Source organism: Myotis brandtii, unplaced genomic scaffold, assembly GCF_000412655.1.
Source record: "Myotis brandtii unplaced genomic scaffold, ASM41265v1 scaffold1167, whole genome shotgun sequence".
Taxonomy (NCBI): domain Eukaryota; kingdom Metazoa; phylum Chordata; class Mammalia; order Chiroptera; family Vespertilionidae; genus Myotis; species Myotis brandtii.
Genome location: NW_005354039.1, coordinates 1,706,876 through 1,730,005, shown reverse-complemented (window position 1 = coordinate 1,730,005; position 23,130 = coordinate 1,706,876). Strand labels below are relative to the sequence as shown.

General features: G+C 42.2%; 1 protein-coding gene across 1 annotated transcript in view; it reads left to right on the top strand.

Annotated features, from left to right (window-relative positions):
• VPS53 (vacuolar protein sorting 53 homolog (S. cerevisiae)) overlaps positions 1 to 23,130 on the top strand; it is a 140,091-nt gene that overhangs the window by 36,991 nt on the left and 79,970 nt on the right. The window contains exons 6-11 of the mRNA XM_005858327.2: positions 6,767 to 6,853; positions 9,076 to 9,191; positions 11,455 to 11,574; positions 17,294 to 17,372; positions 20,237 to 20,380; positions 20,847 to 20,989. Coding sequence (XP_005858389.1) covers positions 6,767 to 6,853; positions 9,076 to 9,191; positions 11,455 to 11,574; positions 17,294 to 17,372; positions 20,237 to 20,380; positions 20,847 to 20,989 — 689 coding nt within the window. The remainder of the gene's footprint in view (positions 1 to 6,766; positions 6,854 to 9,075; positions 9,192 to 11,454; positions 11,575 to 17,293; positions 17,373 to 20,236; positions 20,381 to 20,846; positions 20,990 to 23,130) is intronic.

Sequence of the window (23,130 nt, the reverse complement as noted above, 5' to 3'; positions counted from 1 at the left end):
GCAAATATCAAAAAATTTCTATATGTGACACGGCACCAGAGTTAAGTTAGGGTTTTTCAAAATGCTGACACGCTGAGCTCAAAAGGTTCGCCATCACTGTCTTAAGGTGTTTGACAAAAGACAGTGCTTATAATCCCAATAAGAGCATCATCAGAACATGACATGACCAATGATATCACAGAATTCTGTGCAAGTCATTTCTGGTGGGCAGTTGTCTGCAGAGGCCTCTGTAGTGTGTTGTTGTTGTTGTTGTTTGTTTTTTTGTTTTTTTTTGTATCAGGACCCAACATTTTTTTAGAGGGTTCCAATCGTTTTAGAACTTACTGACCCCTTGCATCATCCTGGGCTTTAGACTCCACAACAGGCAAGTAGATAACAGAGTTTGTGAGTGTGGTGCTATTTTTGAACCACTACTTATAATCGTGCCTGAAGTTAGGGAAAGCATTCAGAGCAGTAGTCTCAGCACTGCTACTCTTAGAAGTGCCCCGTGATGTTTGTTATTTTAAAACAATTTTATTGATTTTTTTTAAAGAGAGGGAGGGCCGAAACCGGTTTGGCTCAGTGGATAGAGCGTCGGCCTGCGGACTGAAAGGTCCCAGGTTTGATTCCGGTCAAGGGCATGTACCTTGGTTGCGGGCACATCCCCAGTCGGGGGTGTGCAGGAGGCAGCTGATCGATGTTTCTAACTCTCTATCTCTCTCCCTTCCTCTCTGTAAAAAATCAGTAAAATATATTTTTTTAAAAAAAGAGAGAGGGAGGGAGAGAAAGGGAAAGAGAGAGAGAGATAACAGTGTGTGAGAGAAACATCCATCAGTTGCCTTCCGTAAGCACCCCGACTGGGGATGGAACCTGCAACCTGGGTATGTGCCCTGACTGGGAATGGAGCCTGACACTTTTTAGTGTACCAACAAACCGAGCCCCACTGGCCAGGGCCCCATGGTAGTTTTAATCAGTTGGCAAATATTTTTATTGAGTTTCAGTTGTGCTCTAGCTTTGGTTAGATGCTAGAGATGAGATGACAATATGATTTATCACCAGAAACACTTTTTTTTTTGTATTTGTAAAGCTATCTAATCTTTTTTTTATTAAATCTTTATTGTTCAGATTATTACAGTTGTTCCTCTTTTTCCCCCCCCATAGCTCTCCTCCACCCAGTTCCCACCCCACCCTCTGCCCTTACCCCTCCCACTGTCCTCATCCATAGGTGTACGATTTTTGTCCAGTCTCTTCCTGCACCCCCACACCCCTTTCCCCCCAAGAATTGTCAGTCCACTCCCTTTCCATGCCCCTGGTTCTATTATATTCACCAGTTTACTCTGTTCATCAGATTTTTTATTCACTTGATTTTTAGATTCACTTGTTGATAGATATGTATTTGCTGTTCATAATTTTTATCTTTACCTTTTTCTTCTTCCTCTTCTTAAAGAATACCTTTCAGCATTTCATATAATGCTGGTTTGGTGGTGATGAACTCCTTTAGCTTTTTCTTATCTGTGAAGCTCTTTATCTGACCTTCAATTCTGAATGATAGCTTTGCTGGATAAAGTAATCTTGGTTGTAGGTTCTTGCTATTCATCACTTTGAATATTTCTTGCCACTCCCTTCTGGCCTGCAAAGTTTCTGTTGAGAAATCAGCTGACAGTCGTATGGGTACTCCCTTATAGGTAACTGACTTTTTTTCTCTTGCTGCTTTTAAGATTCTCTCTTTGTCTTTTGCTCTTGGCATTTTAATTATGATGTGTCTTGGTGTGGTCCTCTTTGGATTCCTTTTGTTTGGGGTTCTCTGCACTTCCTGGACTTGGAAGTCTATTTCTTTCACCAGGTAGGGGAAGTTTTCTGTCATTATTTCTTCAAATAGGTTTTCAATATCTTGCCCTCTCTCTTCTTCTGGTACCCCTATAATTCTGATGTTGGTACGCTTGAAGTTGTCCCAGAGGCTCCTTACACTATCTTCGTATTTTTGGATTCTTTTTTCATTTTGCTTTTCCGGTTGGGTGTTTTTTGCTTCTTCGTATTTCAAATCTTTGACTTGATTCTTGCGATCCTCTGGTCTGCTGTTGGGAGTCTGTATAATATTCTTTATTTCAGTCAGTGTATGCTTAATTTCTAGTTGGTCCTTTATCACAACATCGAGGGTCTCACTAGATTTCTTAAGGATCTCAATACATTTATCGGCGGTTTCCATAAAATTCTTGAAAAATCTTAGAACCGTGGTTTTGAACTCTATATCCAGTCGTTTGCTGTCCTCCATTTCTGTCATTTGTGACCTGTTTCTTTGTCTTCGCATTTTGTCTGCTTCCCTGTGTTGGTAGAGTGGTTTTGTGTGCTAGGTGTCCTACAGGGCCCAGTGGCTCAGCCTCCCCAGTTACCTGAGGTGGACACTCTTGGTGCACCCCCTTGTGGGCTTTGTGCACAGTCTTGTTGTAGTTATGCCTTGATTGTTTTAGGTGTCACTGGGAGGAATTGACCTCCAGGCCAATTGGCAGTGAGAATCAGCTGTGTCTGCAGTGGGAGAACTTCTGTGCTGAAGACACCCTTCTGGGGCAAGACTTGCTTCAGTGGGGCTTTGGTGCTCACTGAGTCTGCCCCCTGAGTGTGTCTCTTATGGATCTGAGGAGTTGTAATCTGGATGGTCCCACTCTGACCACTGGGTACACTGGCTCTTGGATTTAAGGAGGTGCTAATTTAGCCTCTGCCTGAGGCTACCCAGCAGGAGCTACGAAGAGATCTGCAGATTCCTCCTATTTGTTTGGGGTTTGGAGGTGCCCAGATGAGGCCCAGCTGTGAAGTAATGCAAGCTGCTGTGGGGCCTTGGGCCTTCTTTTGGAAGCTCTGGGGTTCTCTGACCCAGCTACAGTTTGACAGGTTTTTAGGCGGAGAAAGGCCAGGCCATTCTATGCAAAAGCCTCTGTGCACAGCTTGGGTGGGGTTGTAAATTGGGTGAGGCGGGGTCTCAGGGAATCACCTGGGCGGAGCAAACCTCAATGGCTGCCAGTCTCCTTTGCCTCTGAGAGGTCCTGGGGTCTGTGTCCCGCGGCCCTATGCAGGAACAATGAACGCTGCAAGCACCTCTGCAAGAAAGCCGCCCTCACCTTTCGGCCCGATGCCAGACAGTCCAGTTTCTCTTCGTATGAGTCTGGGTCCCCAAATTCTCGCCCAGAGCTGGAGTACAGAGCAGTCGGGAGCTTGTATCTTCCTCCCGTTTGAAAAGACAACAGCATACCCAGCTGCCAGCCCCTTTCGCACGCGCCTCCGTACCTCTATACTTCCACACCTCTGCACCTCTGCACCTCCTACCAGACTCAATGTGCTTTTGTCTTTCCTTCTAGTTGTAGAATTTCCACTCAGCCAGCATTCCCCTGGTTCTGGATGATATTTGTTTTGTCTTTTAGCTGTAGTTTTAATGTGATTGTGCGCAGCAGCAAGTTCAGGTATTTACCTATGCCGCCATCTTGGTTGCTCCATCATGACTTATTTTATAACTGGCAGTTTGTACTTCTTAATCTTCTTCAACCATACCCTTCTTCCCCTATGGCAATCATCAGTTCTGTTTCTATGAGCCTATTTTGGTTTTGTTCTGTATGTTTATTTTGTTTTTTAGATTCTGCATATAAGTGAAAATATATAGTATTTGTCTGTCTGACTTATTTCACTTGGCATAATACCCTCTAGGTCCATCCATCTTGTCGCAAATGGCAAGATTTCATTCTTTGTTATGGCTGAATAATATTTCATCGTATAAATGTACCACACTTTTTTTTTTAATCCCCATCCGAGGATATTTTCCCATTAATTTTTAGAGATAGTTGAGGCGAGAGGGAAAGACAGAGAGAAATATCAATGTCAGAGAAACACATCAATTGGTTGCCTCCTGAACGGGCCCTGAGTAGGGCCCGGGCCGGGAAGGTGTCTGCAACCGAGGTATGTGCCCTTGGCCGGAATCAAACCTGAGACTCTTCGGTCCGCAGGCCAATGTTCTATCCACTAAGCCAAACCAGCTAGGGCTGTACCACACTTTCTTTATTCATTCATCTATTGGTGGACACTTAGTTTGCTTCCATATCGTGATTATTGTAAATAATGCTACAGTGAACATAGAGGTGTATATATCTTTTCAAAGTAGTGTTTTTGTTTCCTTTGCATAGGTACCCAGAAGTGGAATTACTGGGTCATATGGTAGTTCTATTTTTTATTTTAAAGAATCTCCACACTATTTTCTATAGTGGCTGCATCAATTTACAATCCCACTAACAGTGCACTAGGGTTCCCTTTTCTCCACATCACTACTAGCACTTACTATTTGTTGTCTTTTTGATAATAGCCAATCCGACAGGTGTGAGGTGATATGTATTGTGGTTTTGATTTGCATTTCCTTGATGATTAGTGCTGTTGAGAAGGGGTAGGGAGGTGGAATGAGTGGGCATGGATTCACTCAGGGAGGGGCTAAAACTAAGACGGGTCAGCTAGTAGGCGGGCCTAGAGGTTGTGTGTGAGAGAGAAAAGTGTCGTCAGAGGAGAACATTACATATATATGTGTGTATTTACCTATAAATATATGCATACATGCATTTGCTCAGGTTGGTCATAAGTTCTGGAAATAAATAAAATATTCATGCAGCTTTTTACACCTCTTATGTCATTAAATTTTCCCAACAACCCTGGAAGTGCCATCATCACCACTTTTCAGACAAGGAAACTGATGCCCGAGATATACAGCTAGTATGTGACAGTGGAGAGAGGCCTCATATTCCTGCCTTCTGACTGAAAAATGGAGGGTTGTCTCATGACACCACAGCTGTTTCTTTTTTTTTTTTTTTTTTAATTCTTACCTGAGGATATGTTTTTCTTGATTTTTAGAGAGAGAGGAAGGGGGAGAGAGAGAGAAACATTGATGTGAGAGAGAAACATGAATCAGTTGCCTCTCATACTCGCCCCAACTGGGGATCAAACCTGAAACCTAGGTGTATGCCCTGACTGGGAATCGAACCCAAACCTTTTGGTGCATGGGATGATGCTCCAGTCAGCTGAGCCACCTGGCCAGGGCGACACCACAGCTGTTTCAGGGATGCCAAGTCCTGGAATCAGAAAGACAGGATGGTAGGAAGCTGAGTGAAAACAGTTGCTGAGTGAGGCATCCTTTTCGGGTGGGATGGGATGGAGAGGGGCCACCTAGAGTGACCCAATTCCATTCCATTGCCCCCTTTCCAGCTCCAGGACCAAACTTTCCAATGATGAAAATACCTGTGTCCAGGTAGCAGAGATGACAGGTAGAAAGCTCCTTTGCTCACAAACATCTGTAGATGTAAGTAAGTTGATCCAGCAGAGCAAACACACACTGCCCAGGGAGGTGGTGGAGCAGCTGCTGGAATCGTGACCTCAGACTTGGCAACAAATGGGCTAAAGGCTTTCTCAGAGGAGCTCCTGGACGTTCACTGCGGAAGCCATAGCATAGTCACATGCACTAGCTTAGCATCCTTGTCCCCACATGTGAAACCTCCTGCAAACCCCAGAGGAGGTGGAAGAAGATCAAAAGAAAGCCATGTTTGGATGTGAGCTGCACGCAGGGCAGGGAGCTCAAGATTAAAAAGGCTTCCCAATATGAGAAGAAGCGGACAGCTCAGGAAACCTGGGAAGGACAGGGAGATATGATCCCTCTAACAAGGAAAATATTTCCTGCAGAGGAAGCCAAGTTAAGTTTGCTTTTTGGGGATTTTTTTTTTTAAGCAAAAAAGAATATGTATGAATTCATAGTGTAGAGGTAGCTCTCCCATTGGGTACAGCTGGATGCAGAGGTTCAGATAATTCTGTCTGCCTTTTGTCTTTCTCCAACTCAGCTTTGTTTTCCTCTTCCCTCTGTGAGGGTGTCCTTCCCACGAAGGCTGTCTGTTTTTCTCTGTCGGCAAAGATGGCCACACACAGCTCTAGGGTTACATTAGCCCTGTCATTACATTTATAAAGGGCTAGTGAGACCCAATTAGGACAGGCCACTCTTAAATCCAAACTAAATAAAGTGCTTTTGATGAAATGAAGCATGGGTCCTTTGACTGCTGCATCTTTTATAAATACACATGTTCTGCACATGTGTGGCTTTTGCACCCTCCCAGATCCCTGAATATTGCTTCCCCTCCTCACAGAAGCTACTGTGGGTTGTAATATTTTTAATGTGTGGCATTCGTCTTTGTAGGTTCTTATTTCAGGGGAAACATTTGGCTCGCCTGTAGCTTTAGGCGTCCCTTTCTAACTTCATTTCTTTGATTTCCAAGTGGGGTATTATAATGTGTTTAAGGTTTGCCGCAGTCTGGAGTTCCCATGGATAGTTGTGATGTTTTTGAAGGCACAGTCATCTGGAAGTTCCAAAATTCAGAGCTTCCCCTACCCCCATCAGTCATCTCTGTCTCTCTACAGGTTTTGAAGGTTACTGCATATGTGCGCATGCATGCACGTGCACAGACACACACACGCACGCACGCACACACAGATATGCATGTCCTGTTTATTTGTTGTCATCAATGTGTGTAGTAATCACTGGGATAGAGGGAAATAGTTTCGTTTTTAAATTAAAACTTTATGATGTATATTGGCAAGAATCCCGAGTATTTGCCTGTATCCAAATGCTGGACTCTGTCTCTACTACTTTGGTCCAGTAAAATTGTCAGCGTAAGTGCAATGAATCAAGAGAACTTTATTAATTTTCTTCTGAAGCTGGACTTGATTACAGTGTAGGGACTGGTGCCGTCTAGTTTTTCATCTATTTCTCTTATTCTAGGCACTTGAAGAGGCCCAGAAAGCGATTCAGCAACTCTTCGGCAAAATCAAAGATATTAAAGACAAAGCAGAAAAATCAGAGCAAATGGTGAGTTTAGGTTTCTTCCTAATTTTTTTGCTCCAGGAGAGGAAGTTTGCATCTCATCCACTTATACTTGTTATTGGACTTAATACTCCCATTTGTTGCCGACCACAGCACCCACATCTCTAAAACAAGCCCTCTGAGTACACTCTAGATCAGTTCAGGAGGAGGAGCTAGCGGTGCAGTGACTCATTCCCTGCCGCCCGATATTTGCAGCCCTGTGTTTAAATAGTTTTCTAGTCATTTTGGATTCCTTTCTCTAGCACTTGTTTATATCACGTATTTTATATCACGCATAGTACTAGGCTTGTGTTAGTTGCTCAATGAATGGAAGCCATTATTAAGATATACAATATGTCACTTGGTATCACATGAAAATGGTTCCTGGATCTGGGAGGTGGATGTAGCCTGCCCATGATACATGCTTATGGTTTTGATTAAGTTCTCCCTCTACACATCTGTCCTCCGGTGATGTACTCTGAAGGCCCCGCTGCTGACGAAGAATCCAGCCTCACCCACTCGTACTCTGTGGGAGGTGCTGTGAAATGCCAACTCCTGGGCTCAGATTCTGACTACATAATGTAATGTCTCTGAATTCCAGTTTTTTCAACTATAAATAAGAATAACAACATCTAGCTCAAAGCGTTATAAGAATTGAATGTATGAAGAGCCCTGAGATGGTCTTAGACTTGTGTTAGTTGCTCAATGAATGGAAACCATTATTACTATCCTTTTTTCCCCTAATCTTTTTGGTTACAAAAAACCTTGCAAGTTTGTGATTGTGAAACTGAGCTGTGCAGGTCAGGGTTCATGCAGGGTGATCCAACTAGAAAATCAGGTCACATGAACTTAACTCACTACCAGGTTTTTCACTTTTTTTATTTAAAAAATTTTTTAGCCCTAACTGGTTTGGCTCAGTGGATAGAGCATCGGCCTGTGGACTGAAGGGTCCCGGGTTCGATTCCGGTCAAGGGCATGTACCTTGGTTGTGGCAATTAATAATTCAAGAATTGGTTAGAGCCAAAATCTTAAAAAAATAAAAAAATTTTTTTTAATCCTCACCTAAGGACATGGTGTGTTTTTTAAAACTGATTTGAGGTGGGGAGCGGAGAGAGAGAGGGAAAGAGAGCAGTTGGTTACTCCCTGTACGCACCCCGACCGGGGATCGAGCCTGCAACCCAGGTATGTGCCTGGACTGGGAATCGAACCCATAGCCTTTCAGTGTACAGGACAATGCTCCAACCAACTAAGCCACCCAGCCAGGGCCCAGGTTTTTCACTTTTAATGGGAGGTATATCTTTCCAGTAACCAGGATATGTGTGCCTGGTATTGGGGCCCTTCCTCCCTTCCAGGTATCAGAGAACCTGGGAAAGCAAGTTGCTCTTCAGAAGCTTCTTGGTCAACATGAACTCAGGCAGTTAGTGGAAGATTTTACCTGGGTGTTGGTAAAGTTGGAAAATTGTCCCCACTTCACTACCCAGTGTACTTTTCTAGTGACTAAAATATACTTGTGTTCCCAGATACAGCACTTCTTCCTCTTGGACCTGACAGATCAACACTTGGAATTTTACTCCTCCAATTTCCTTCTCACTCACTGAAGACTCTGCCTCTTCTCTTGTGACATTACATGCTAAGCTTATGTTACGGGGTTTACATTCTTAAAAATCTTCAAATTTGAGAGGAATTCTTTCTTTTCTGAAGACAGTAAACCCTCGTTCCATGAATGAAGACCATTAGCCAACTAATACCATCCATTTTTATTCTGAACCTAGTAGTCCCAGCGGCAGAAGGCATACTTTTCTGACCTTGTTTAAGGTCAGAAAAAGGTCAGAATAGTACATGCACTGTACTTGGCTTCTGGGCCCGGTAGACTCCATTGGGGGTGAAAAATAAAGTTCATTTCATTCTCACAAATGAGGATTTTATAACCCTGGGTAAAGTCGGTTGAAGAAATGCCAAATTAAATTTAAATGGGCTGATTGGGAATGAATTTGATTATCTGTTGTGAAAAAGCCTGTGTTTTCTCCAAGGGCTAACCTGAGAGTTTTTTTTTAACATTTTATTTTTTAATTACAGTTTATAGTCAGTGTTATTTTGTATTAGTTTCGGGTATAACCTGAGTTTTTTCTTCTTCCTTCATTTGCATTATTTCCTTGTGGAGCTCCTTGCGGATGGCTTTACATCGTTCTTACCTTCTTCCTTTTTCTCCCGTGGTTTTCAATATTTAGGTTAAAGAAATCACCCGTGATATTAAGCAGTTAGATCATGCCAAACGCCACCTGACCACCTCAATCACAACGCTGAACCACCTGCACATGTTGGCAGGTGGCGTCGATTCCCTCGAGTAAGCAGTGTCAACTTTCTCTTTTCGGTCCACACGAAATGAATGTGTCACATAGAGAAAAGGGTTTATTTACTTCTCAGCCAGTAAAGTCTCACCATCCTGCCCCACTTTCTGCAAATCTGGCTCAGATGTTCAGTCACCAGATTTACTTTCTGCCCTCTGGTGTTCGAAACCCAACAAACAACCTGACACTTTTTGCTGTTGTTAATCCTCACCCGAGGATATTTTTCCCATTGACTTTCAGAGAGTGTGGAAGGGAGGGAGGGAGGGATAGGGAGAGAGAAACATCAATGTGCGAGAAACACGTGGATTAGTTGCCTCCTGAACTTGACCCCACTGGGGCCAGGGATTGAACCTGCAACTCAGGTATGTGCCCTGGATCGGGACTCAAACCCGCAACCCTTTGGTGTGCAGACTGACGCTCTAAACACTGAGCAAAACCAGCCAGGGCACAGCCTGACACTCTGAAATGAGATGCAAATGAATCTGAATGGGCCCTGGAAGCATGTGGAGAAATGACTCCAAGAATACAAACAACCTGACAGGTAGATCTGGTAGATCTCTATCATTGAAGCCCACAAGGTGATTCGGGGCCATTGTCCCTCCCTACAGCCTTGACCTTGACAAGTTTTCCTGCTTGTGATGGGCTGAGTCACACTGTCATTGAATGTATCATATAAAAACATATCTTTGATTTATTCAACCCAGTGTTTCAAATACAGTAGCTTCCTGTTTGGTTTATAGAGGAACTATAGGGAATGATGCATGAGGACATTAGAAATAGTATTAAAAGAAAGAGCTGGCCCTACCTGGTTTGGCTCAGTGGATAGAGCCTGCAGACTGAAGGGTCCCAGGTTTGATTCCAGTCAAGGGGATGTACCTTGGTTGCGGTCACATCCCCAATAGGGGGTATGCAGGAGGCAGCTGATCGATGTTTCTCTCTTATCAATGTTTCTAACTCTCTATCCCTCTCCCTTCCTCTCTTTAAAAAAAATCAATAAAATATATTTAGAAAAAATAAAAATAAAAGAAAGAGCTGGTTATTTACCACAAAGAAGCAGTGTCAAGGCCTCCTTCATTAGCAAGATTCTGACGTGCCAGTTCTCCTCTGTGGTCTATCTCAGGCCGAATTCCCCCTGCCCCAGCCTCAGTGTAATCTCATGTATGGACAGAGAAAGAGCATCTTCACGTAAATTTAGATGCAGTATCCAAAGTTAAGGGCGGAGGACTGGCTCCTTCTTGATCTCTCCCAGATGTTGCATGAGTTTCAGTGAACCCTGGTCCATTCTCCTGCAAGTAGTGATCAGAGAGGTCAGAGGCCAGTGGCAGACTGGAGGAGCAATTTCCTTGTCCCTTCCCCCAGATGCTTAGTTTTGTACAACTATCTGACCCGGCAGCAGCATCACATCTTAGCTTGAACTTGATCCTGTCTTTGTAAATGCCTCTTAAGGGAAGTCATAAAATATACTTTTAATTTAAAAGCCCAACCCTAATGAAAGATTTAGATCTAATGGTTTGTCCTTCCTTGCTATGTGTAACTTGATTTTATCAGCATCCTCTTTTATGCTTCATTAACGTTTGCAATAGGGAAACAGAGTTGCTTAACATTGGCTTAAAACGTACAGATCTGAGTTAACATGTAAATGAACCTAAATGCCCTTTGTTGTATCCTGGGAAGATGTGTTTGGTTTGCCCCTAAACTGTAACCCTCAGATAATAACATCCTTACCCATGTTCTCTGTCAAAAGCCTGCTAATCCCATAACCCAACTCAAACCCAAAATTCATAGTCTTCCCAGATTTCCCTTTCCCCACACAATGAGAACCCATTACTCACGCATTCTTTTGTACCTCCCATAGCACATACCTAGTATTTCTGTTTAGAACTCAGTTCATCCTATCTGGTATTCGTTAGCTGTGTATTTGGCCCTCTCCCTGACTAAATGTTGTTGCCTTGAGGATTTAGACGTCTCCCCCCACTGCATAGCACCATACTTTTTTAGTGCTCAGCAAATACTTACTAAATTGAGTTGATGTCTGTTTTATTTTTTGGATTTATATAATTTGTTGTTTTTTTAATCTTTATTGTTGAAAATATTACATATGTCCCCGTTCCACCCCCCACCCCCTGTCAACGCCCTCTAGCCCACTCTCGCCCTCTGCTCCAGTGATGTCTGTTTTAGAGCTCAGAGTAGATTGTTCCACATCTGTTTCTTGTGTCCTTAGTGGTTTTCTAGAGTTCTCAACTTCTTACTTCCTTGCAGAGCCATGACCAGGCGGAGGCAGTATGGAGAAGTTGCTAATCTTCTTCAGGGTGTGATGAACGTTCTGGAGCACTTCCACAAGTACATGGGAATTCCACAGATCCGGCAGCTTTCCGAAAGGTACTGTGTCATCAGAGAAAATGATCTTCCCGTTTAAGAAGAGATGGTGCTGGGAAGTGCTGGAGCACTTCGCTCCGTATGTTCCTTATACAATCCTATTATAAGAAGGAACCTTAGATGGCATCTGATTTAACTCTGTGATGCAGACTTCCCATCCACCGTACCCTTACCAGCTCCTGACCAAGTCTTCCAAAGCTGCCCATGTCACATAGTTGCTGGCCTGCCATCATTGCAGTGGCAGCTGGCAAGTTGTATATCTCAACAACTCTCAGTTGTCTGTATTAGTGAGAGGAACTCTCCCAGTTGTCTATTTCCTTGTAACAAACCACACACGACTTAGAGTTTCTAGTTTACCACATCTTTTTTTGTATGGTTCTGGATTTTTATTAAAATCTTTTTATTATTTCTGCTGCTCTGGGGCAGGAAGGGGAGACGGCAACATGCACTCAGTGTACCCTCCTGCAATGGAAATGCCCAAGAACTACAAAGGAATGTCAGAACAGAGCTTGGCAGAGCACTAGGGAAGTCACCGCCCTTCCCCTCATCCTTCCTAACCCCTTCACACTTAGAGATGGCTGGTCGCCATGCCACACTGGGGATGGAAAGCAGCTAAGAGAGTGGGCAAATAGGGCTTTATGAGCTGCGAAAAGGAAGGAAGCTTGAATGGAGACGGCAGACAGCTTGCTCTCAGTGGATGAGGGAGAAGGGAAGGAGGCAGTAACTCCTCCCCCTGTCCTCATAATGATCCGGAGTTGATCTGTTTTTCCCATTCATTTATTCTTCCCTTCATTTACCTAATAGATATTTACTGTGCACCTTCTATATCCTAGACCCTGTGCTGGAGTACCACAGGCACAAGATAAGCAATACACACTCTCTACTCAAGGAGTTCATCTTTGTGTAGAGAAGAGAAACACTGATATAAAATTTCAGCAGAGCACAGATACAACAAAACTGGTATTTGCTATACAGGGCGTGGCAGGATCTTAGAGGAGGAATTGATAGAATGAACCTTCAGGGGCTAAGGGTAGGGGTTATAGAAGAATTCAATTTTAATCTGATTTTAAAAGAATGGGAAGGATCTTACCATCAAGATAAAAAGGAGAGTGGGAGAATAGAAGAGAGAGAGAGCATCCTGTCACTTTGGGAGATGATAGTGAAAGCCTGCATAGGTAGGCAAGGTCAGCATTCATATGCCTTGCTAGAGAACCTTTTCTTTATTTGGTGGGCAATGAAAGATTTTGAGCAGGAGGGGCATGATCTCATTTGTATTTTATGGAAGTCTGGTGGATATAGGTACATGACACTGGGGGTTTAGACTATGTTCTAGACTAGAGAAGATAAGGACTATACCAAAATAATGGCCATGAGGTCAAGGAGATGTGTTGAGGGGTTGGTTACCAACTGGTTGGTTGTTTGTGATGAGCATTGTTAATGGCAGGAATGGAGCAGAACTGAATTTTATTTATAAAAAAACAACTTAGAGTCATACAAGCAAATGTGCTCTTTTAGGACTCTTTGCTTTCTAACATTTTTTTGAAAGGTGGTTTTATAAATTTGAAGAACGTTGTGATCACTGTTGTAATGACATTCCCCTTATAAAGAGAAAATCTAACACTTCATCAATATATTTCAGTGCTGCAAACACTCATTATCATGTACAGAGCTTGGCAGAGCACTAGGGAAGTCACCGCCCTTCCCCTCATCCTTCCTAACCCCTTCACACTTAGAGATGGCTGGTCGCCATGCCACACTGGGGATGGAAAGCAGCTAAGAGAGTGGGCAAATAGGGCTTTATGAGCTGCGAAAAGGAAGGAAGCTTGAATGGAGAAGGCAGACTTGCTCTCAGTGGATGGGGGAGAAGGGAAGGAGGCAGTAACTCCTCCCCCTATCCTCATAATGATCCGGAGTTGATCTGTTTTTCCCATTCATTTATTCTTCCCTTCATTTACCTAATAGATATTTACTGTGCACCTTCTATATCCTAGACCCTGTGCTGGAGTACCACAGGCACAAGATAAGCAATACACACTCTCTACTCAAGGAGTTCATCTTTGTGTAGAGAAGAGAAACACTGATATAAAATTTCAGCAGAGCACAGATACAACAAAACTGGTATTTGCTATACAGGGCGTGGCAGGATCTTAGAGGAGGAATTGATAGAATGAACCTTCAGGGGCTAAGGGTAGGGGAAATATTAAATTCATGGATCTTGATTTGAATATAGTTATTTTTTTCCAACTTCCCCTCTGGAAAATGCTTAAACACTAATATAACATTGAAGGAAAGATTTTTTAAAAAATATCATCTTCATATTACAAATCCTCCTGGCTTAAGAATATCCATGAAAGCAAATGTTTCTAGTAATCAGTCAATATTTCCTGAGAAAGAATGGAAGAGTCTTGTATTCTCTTGAAACCCTTGAACTAAAAATATTTTTCAGGGCTACTTCTAATCTCTTACATGTGAGAGATACCTGGCAAATTGCGATCACATGATGTAGCGATGAAAGAAACTAAAGTAGAGAATGGAAAGGCCTGCCTAGCTGTGTGTACTTGACAAGGGTTCCTGCTGAAAGAACTTTAGTTTAAAAAGTGTAAGTTGCGAAAGAGTAAGGGTTTCAAAAGTGTAAGGGTTTCAAAAGTATAGGGGTTGTACTTGATGTCCTCAAAAGCATCCAGCTGAGTCACTCTAAGATTCTGGGTTGAGATTGTAGAGTCTCTCTGTTTGGAAATAGAGCAGCTCAGACCAATGTGGCTAATTAACCATCTGTCCAGGACACACCACGTATTTGGGAGGTCAGTTTATTGTGAACCTTTGTATTTTCGTTGGGACTGTCATTCACAAGATAAAGGAAGCATCAGGGTTACTTTATCTACAAATGTCTAAATAATTTTCCTAATTTGCTGCCCCGTTGCTTCCACCCTTTATGAAAACTGATAACACATTTAGGAAAGGGCACCTTTAAACAACCCGTAGTCACGTGACGTGGAGGATGCTAGGAGCCAGTTGGTTGACCTTTCTTTCTAGGCAGTACAGTGAATCTTTTATTTCCTAAGAGTGATCAACACTCAACCAGGCAGAACTTATTTGGATGCCAAGAGGAATTACTATTTACTGCCCTGTTCTCTATCAGTTGTAGATTGGTTTTCATAAGAGTGAATAGGAAATCTTGGTAGCTCACCCCTTCTATGTGCTCTGCTAACAGAGTCTCAGCTGTTCCCTCTCTTTACATAGGCATTTACTTTTCATTGTTAAAAGAGGAAGGAATATAAATAAAGGAGTCAAGTTGAAGATAGATTCTTTCAAGTGATTTTTCCCCCCTAGGATCCTGTTTAGGCAACTGATTGTAAAGGCTGCTGTTCACATCTCGCCCTAATGTTACATGGAATCGTGGTTTGGGTTTACAGACACCATCATTAATGTCAATAAAGGAAATGGTTGCTCTTTCATTGGAATCACTGATAAGACACTTCAAAAACTATGCTAGGAAACCTTTATGTGCGGAAGCTTATTCTTCAGCTCCAACGTTAATTATGCATCTGACTTGTAGTCTCCTGTAAACATGGATGCTGTCGGCAGCTAGTGCTGCAAGAGGGGTGTTGTGGAAGAATCGGTACTAGAGAGGATGCTGAAAGGCATCTGGTACAGGCCTCCATCCCCGCCCTCTTATTCCACAACTGTTCTTAGCTGTAGCCTGTGTAGGGGAAATGGCTTCCTTATGATTATGCCTGGCGCACTAGTGGCACAGCTGAGTCTAGGCTAGCCCAAGAGGTGACTAAAAATGGATTGAAGATGACTAGGGGTCTACAGATCACAGTCCGAGATACTTCACCTCTTCTGTACCCTGGAAGTACCAAGCCTCTGGTTCTTTTCAGACAACCCCAGTTTTAAATCCAGTAAGAAGATGGAGTTAAGGGATGATGGGGTGACAGAGGCAGAGCTGGGCCCATCGGTATCACTGAGATGCTCAGGAGCCCTGAGGATATGGGCAGAGTGCCCCCTCAGGAATGGTCCCTGTGGTTCAGGAGGGAATGTGCTCTCTGTATATTGCCAAGAGGAGAGTAGGAAGAGAGGGGCCTGAGGCTCTGGAAGCTCAGTCTTGTGACCTGGCACCAGGGGAGTCTGTCTGCCTAGCCCATTACGCGGAGTCACAGGACCTCCAAGGTACAGTTTTACAAAAGCTGGTTCTCTTTCCTGTCAGGAATATTTCCCATTGACTTTGGGCAATTCTGGATGGATGGCCTTGATTCTGATTTGGGGAGCCATGCGAGGAATAGCCTTATCTCGGTCATTTCTAGCCCCCTTGAAAACTAACTGAAAAGGCTGCAAACCCACCTATCAGTGGTTTTGAAGATAGTGGAAAAATCCTGTAAAGTATTTAAAATAAAAGCATAATTATGACTATGCCACAGAAAAATCAGACTGTTTTGGGTCCTGCCTATCCCCTCATTAAAAAAAAAATCTCAGTAGGTTGCTAGGCACTGCCTAGTGGCCAGAGAAATTGTGGTTTTGAGCTATTCACTATTTCTAGAAACTTCATAAACTTAATTCCAAAGTAGCAGGGTGGAGACCAAGAAAGGAAGAACACTATTTTATGGTGCTTTTAACAAAGATAAAGTATTTGCCTCGGGCTCAGGGCAGTTTAGCAGCTGCCTCCGAGCCTTGCTCCACCCCAGCTCCCGAGGCCGGCGGGGGCATGGCTGGCGGGGGCATGGCCGGCTGCTGGTGGAGGACATGAGCATTGCAGGGAACCATGATGACACGAACTTTCTTTCTCATCCCAGCTGTGCTGCTTTCTCCTTTCATTTAAGCTGAAAAATACTTGTGCTCCTAATGTACATGCAATCCACTGTGTCAAGTACTGACCCTCCATTTTTAACTGATTTTCACCATAACTCACTCAGTTCTGATATTCACAATCTTCTGAGCAAACGTAAATCTTCATTCAATGGCCTTCACTCTCAATTAGCAGTTCATCTTTATCATTTCAGTCTTTATTATTTCTGCTCTAAAAAACATTTTTTTATTCATTTGTTAAAATTTATGAACCTGATCTTGGTTTCTTGGTTGGAAAAAACAACAACTCTGAAATAGTATGGAGCTCTCCTCCCATTCTTTACTCCAAGGAGTAGGTGAGGAGTTATACTGGTAATTCAAAATGGATTTATATCTGATTTGGGCCTTATTATATAGCATTTTCCTATGGTAAAACTACTACCTCATTCATGACAGGCGAGGCATGGCCTAGAACAGTGGTTCTCAACCTTCCTAATGCCGCGACCCTTTAATACAGTTCCTCATGTTGTGGTGACCCCCAACTTCATTGTTACAAATTGAACATAATTAAAGCATAGTGTTTAATCACAAAAACAATATGTAATTATATATGTGTTTTCCGATGGTCTTAGGCGACCCCTGTGAAAGGGTCGTTTGACCCCCAAAGGGGTCGCGACCCACAGGTTGAGAACCGCTGGTCTAGAAGAACTTGGACATAGAAAATCTAAGGATATAGAAAACCCATGTTGTGATTAAATCGGATAAACCTGGATCTTGGTCATAAACCTGCTACTAACTAGTGTGTGACCTCTCATCTAGCCACCTTCTCCCTTCCTGTCTCTGAAGACTCCACTAGTTCTGACTTCTATAGATCTTTGCATAAATTACTTATGAATATTTGAAAGTTTCCAGACAATGATATGTTTTATTTTCTCTACAGAGTGAAGGCTGCCCAGACTGAGTTAGGACAGCAAATCCTGGCTGATTTTGAAGAAGCATTTCCTTCCCAGGGTACCAAGGTATAGTTTTGCCTGTTCTCTTCAGTCTTTAATATTACCACCATTCTTACCTAATTCACACTCACTACAGGTACTATTCCCATTTATCATCCCAAAAGTCTTCGCTGGCAGCCATCAGTCTATTTGCCAAACGTTCAGGATAATGAGACCATTCTTGATTTCAAATATCCCAAAGCGATGTTGATTCCTCATTTATGTTCTTTCAGCATCAAAATGTGAGGCGTGAGGATTTGTTTTGGTTTAATTTAATGTGTGTCAAACCTAATGTCTTGTCTGCCCAGTAAATTCCTTTTTTCTCATGTGTTTTTTTTAAAAAAATCTTCAAGCCGCAGCGTTTTTTAGGATTGTTACATAACTTATTGGTTTCAGTTTGGTGAAAAGACAACTGGGAGGGCAGTCCACGGACTTATGTAACTTGGAGTGACACAGTTCGGAGACTCGTTTTTAACGATCAGAATCCTGTTCTTTGGCATGAATCCCTTTCGTTCTCACTGGTGGCATAGCTGTTTGTGTTGTGTCTGGGAAGCCCGCAGTATTTCGCTTGTGAGCTATGGGTTACACTTCTCATGTAACAAACTTTGCCTCAGTTGGCTGGCATTGTGCTTGGTGAACTGCCTTTAGCTCTACCTTTAAACTGTAGCAGACATGATCTTAATGCTTTGCATGTGTCAGGGAGGGAAGGGCATTCAGAAGCTTTTATTCTTCCTCTATTATTTGAGCTGTTTCAAGAGAAAGAATTGTTCAATGCAGATATGAGCCAAAGTACACCCGGGCAGGCAGCATTCCTCACTGCCCATGGTGGGCGGAGATGGTAGATATATTTTTATTTACTGAGCCAAGGAACATTTTCTGAATCTGTGTTATAATTCAATAACTGGAAATACCTTAATCATTTTTTTTGTGTGCTTCCTAAAAGAAACTTAAGAAGTAGGTGGGGGTAGCTGCCCCAGCTTTGTAGATTGCTACTTTCTATAGGAAACCTGCTCCTGATTTTAATGTCTGTCCATATTGTGCCTGTCTTTTGGTAATCACACATTTTATTTGTAAAGCTTGTTCCTTTGAGGACTGTATATCCTTATCCATTTGATGTAACTCTGGGAAGGGGATATTGGAAAGCCATTCTGTGAATAGAGATTGTAAGGAATTCACAGATTATAAGCACTAGACTCTTGTTAGTGTCGGATCTGCTGTTCATCCCAGTTTCAGGAAGTTTCTGAAAGATGTGGATGAAGCCCAGCTTGATTACTTAGAAGAAAGTAACTGTGACCTACAGCATCTCTTTATCCCAGATCCCACCAGGCAGATGAAGTTAAAATGGTTTTCTTTAACAACTTGCTTCCCTTTTCTCTGACTGGGTAACAGTGGTTTTTTTTTTAGTTTTCTTTTGTCCTTTTTAATGGTTGTTGCTTTTTTTAAAGACCTTGTGCTGTTACTTCTATTTCACAAATGGAACTCGCGATATATATATATTTTTAATTATCCAAAGTAACCTATGAAGTTCTTTTGAAATGAAAAAATCTGAACCCATGAGCTCAGGGTTTGGCTTCCATGACTTCTCTATTAGATCAAACGCTTTTACCCACAAGCAGGAGTTGAGCAGAGGATGACGTAACAGCCACTCAGTGTGGGGCTAGTCAGCATTTTAACAACTGAGCTCCGAGGCAGCTTAGGTAACACTTATGAAACATAAATTTCAGTGCAGGTGGGTAAATTGGACAGAACTGACAAAAATAAAACAAAACACAAAGATTTGGAAGAACCTTACTTATTCACCTAGTTAAAGTCCATTATTTTTCAGATGAGGTTCAGTAACTGTGCCAAAGCTGCGTGGCTACGTAGCCAAGCCAAGCGTAGATCCAGGCGTTCTTTTTACTGTGGTCCACTCAGCCAGCCACGTTCATGCAGTGAGGTAACATAAAGAAAGGTTCATCGAGATTAAATTGCCTTCGGTGGTAATGACAAAGGCCTTCCCAAATGACACAGGTCTTCCCGTTGTGATGTGTAGATACAGCCCCTCCATGTCCTTCTACTGTTCTTTTTAGGTCAAAGGGCTGATAGTATAATATTTTACCTTAGCTACATGTCTGAGTGGTTGAGTATCTGTAAAACAAATCTGATGGAACTTGCTTTTAGGTTTTAAATGCCACCGTGTTGTTTGGCAGAAATATAGCACCTTAAGAATAGGAATCTTACCTCTCTCCATGTCATAGCTGAAGCAAGGAAACATTTTTTGGAGGCCTTTTAACTCTTAAAGATCCCTTTTGTGAAAGAATACTAGTAAGAGAAAATATGTCATTCTTTTTGTCAGAATAACCAAACTACTGCTCTATAATGAAAGATTACTTCATGACATTCCCTTCCTACCTCCTTAAAAAAAATAACAGTAATTAAATGTATTTTTTGAAAGCTAATAAAAGTACTTACATTACAATAATAATTTTGTTGCAAGTGCATCGTAGTTCTGAGACACTGTCAAAAAAAACCAGGATTCTGAGGTTGGAATCAGGGAAAGTGGCACAGGTGGAGTGAGACTGGGGTCATCTGCCTTCTGGGCTCTTCCATAAGGCGGCTTCAGTTTTGGTGTTGGGAAAGCAAAGTTTCCTATGATCATTACAGGCCATGTTTTTCAAAATGTCTCATTGCTGATTGACAGAGTAGCTTTTATATTGGCTACTGCACTCTAGCTTAATGATTCTTTCATCAAGGAACAAGTAGCTAAAATATCCATCCACAGCAGAAGAATGAGTCAGGGGAGTGGGAGCAGTAAGAACTTCAAGAGAGGAGCGGGAAGTAGCAGCTGTCAGAGGCCAGGAGATTCAGAGGTGGTTTCTGGCTTCTGAATTGGTGTATGTTTGTTTTAACAGAGGCCAGGAGGACCCAGCAATGTCCTACGAGATGCGTGTCTGATTGCTAATATTTTGGACCCCCGAATCAAACAGGAAATCATTAAAAAGTTTATTAAACAGCATCTGTCAGAGTATCTAGTCCTTTTTCAAGAAAACCAAGATGTAAGTATTGACCAAATGAGATCAGATGTGACATTTGAATTGTATTGAAAATTGAATGCTCTCAAGCCTCCTGATTTATACTTTATTATTATCATTACTGTCTTAAAGAGTTGGTTGTTGAACCATGAATGCTAGGGGCTAACTGTATAGTTCAGTGGTTCTTAACCATTTTGGGGTCACTGGCCCTTTGGAGAAATTAATGAATGCTACAGATCTTCTCTCCAGCAAAAGGCACTTATGCCTAAAACTTTGCATACAGTTTCAGAAAATTTATAGACCTCTGAAGCCTACTCATGAACCTCAGGGTAAAAATCTCTGGATCAAGTAAAAACGTAGCCTAGATTCTTTAAAACCCTGAAAAGTAGAGAGTTTGGCTGTGTTTTTCTTGGTTCCGTGTTTTTGCTTTCCTTAAACTGTCAATACTCCTTCTAATACTGGGGTGGACTTTGTTCCCTAATTTTCTAAGGTTGCCTGGCTGGACAAAATTGACAGACGCTATGCCTGGATAAAACGCCAGCTTGTGGACTATGAGGAGAAATTCGGCCGAATGTTTCCACGTGAGTGGTACATGACCGAGAGGATTGCAGTAGAATTTTGCCACGTCACAAGGTAGATTCCATCTCTGCTGGTTTTGGTGTTAATTGAAATCAGTCCTCCTGTCTTTAGCGGGTCCATGTTGTCTTGTGGATTGGAATCACTTCCTGACCCCACCAAAAGATTGATGGCACCCTCATATCCAATTATCGCCCCCCTCTCTGCTTCCGTCTTCGCTCCAGGACTTTCCTTTGGCCTAGCCCTTGCCCGAACAGCCTGTCTTCTTGGCTTCACCAACTCAAGATTCATCAACCAAATTTACCTGTAGTGATTCATTGCCCACGTTTTCCTCCATGTCTGGATCACATATATCAGTTTGCAGTTGTATATACCTATTATCATTTTGCTTTTCTAACTTGATAGATAGCTAGTTCCACAGGGACAGGGGTAGTACCAACTTCAGTGACATGTAAACCATCAGGAAATATTTGTTGAACAAATTTCCCACTCCACAGTATTTATAATCTTCGGGTAGTTAATAATATTGGCATCTGAGTGTTCTAAGCATTTCAAAGACCTGTCTTCTGTGTCTGTGAGTGTAACCCAGGACCACATAGTCCTTTATATTCAAGAAGGTTTGATCAGTATATCCATGATAAAGCTAAAGCTAGAGTCAAAATATTTTATTTTTTACTTGCAACTGTACCATAGCAGTGGTGGTAACTGAGTTTTATTAGTTATATATTTCTTTTTAATAGTTCACAATTACATTAATTCTGGGATAATAAAAATTTTTTATATCTAACCATAACTCAGCCACCTTAGAGTAATTCATTATAATCATTTGTCTTAAAATCACAGAGACTATAATCAAGTTGCAAGCTTTAAGCACATTGTGGTGCGGGATATGTTTTAAGGAAAACTGGCTGTTGGTTTTGTGGTTTGTGTTTTTTAATAGAATTTCTTTTTTAGAACAATTTTAGGTTCACAGCAATAGTGACAGGAAGATACAGAGATTTCCCATATACCCTTGCCCCACACATATATTGCCTCCGTCATTATCAACATTCCCCCACCAGAGTGGTGCACTAGTTGCAATCAATTAGCTTACACTGACACGTTATTATCACCCTGACTCCATAGTTTACATTACGGTTTACTCTTCATGTACATTCTTTGTGGCTGTTGTTTTAAGAAACACATTTGCTATAATAGATTTAATATTGAGTCAGGGTCAGTTGTGGTTGTCACTTCCTAAGTCCTGATTAGCAAAGAAAGATGAATTCTTCGAGAAACTGGTAGGTAATTCAGTCACTTGCAAGCTAACTCTGAAAAATGAAGTCTGCAGGAGACTGGAAGTATATACTACACCAAACCTGCCATTGTGTCAGCTACTGGCAGTGTTTCTACTAAGCTTTCACTGTTTCAAAATCCTACAGATAATTCTCAGATAAACCTTGTTTGATTTTATCATTTACTTGTGGCGGGGTGATGATCATAGCTCAGTTCAGAACTCTTATGTCACTGCTCCCGGACAACTTACATTCTGAAACAGAGCACATGAGAGGCACATAGACAGGCAGGAACCACCTAAACACATACGTGTCACTTTTCACATGGAGGGTCTGGTCTCTCACCTGTGTTTCCAGGGTTATTGCTCTCTGTTCGAGGAGAAGGTTATTTCTTTGGAAGATCGAGGGCTTTGTAATTCAGTAATTAATGACTTGTGAAATTACATAGAAAATATGCATTTTTTATAAAATACTGTTTCATATATATAATTAACAAAGTATTGAAAGGTTTAAATATTTAAAAATAGTAGTAACAATGTAAACAAATTGGTGTCCATAATCCTTGATTTTTTTTTTTTTTTTTTGGACTGGTGGATAATTTCACCTTAAAATTCTTATTTAGAACTAGAGGCCCGGTGCACGAAAATCATGCATGGGTATGGTTCCTAGGCCTGGCCAGTGATAAGGGCTGATCGGGGCCTTCAGGCTGCCGGCCAGGGCCTCCCTTCACTGGCTGCCTGCTGCTGGCTGGGGCCTTCCTTCGATCCACACCATGCCCTGGTGGTCAGCGCACGTCATAGCGAGCGATGGACTCCTGGTCTCCCGGTTGAACTCCCAAGGGGACACTTTGCATATTAGCCTTTTATGTAGATAGAAGATAGATATGTATTTCTATTTCCCAGGCATCAAACTGAGTTGGTAACA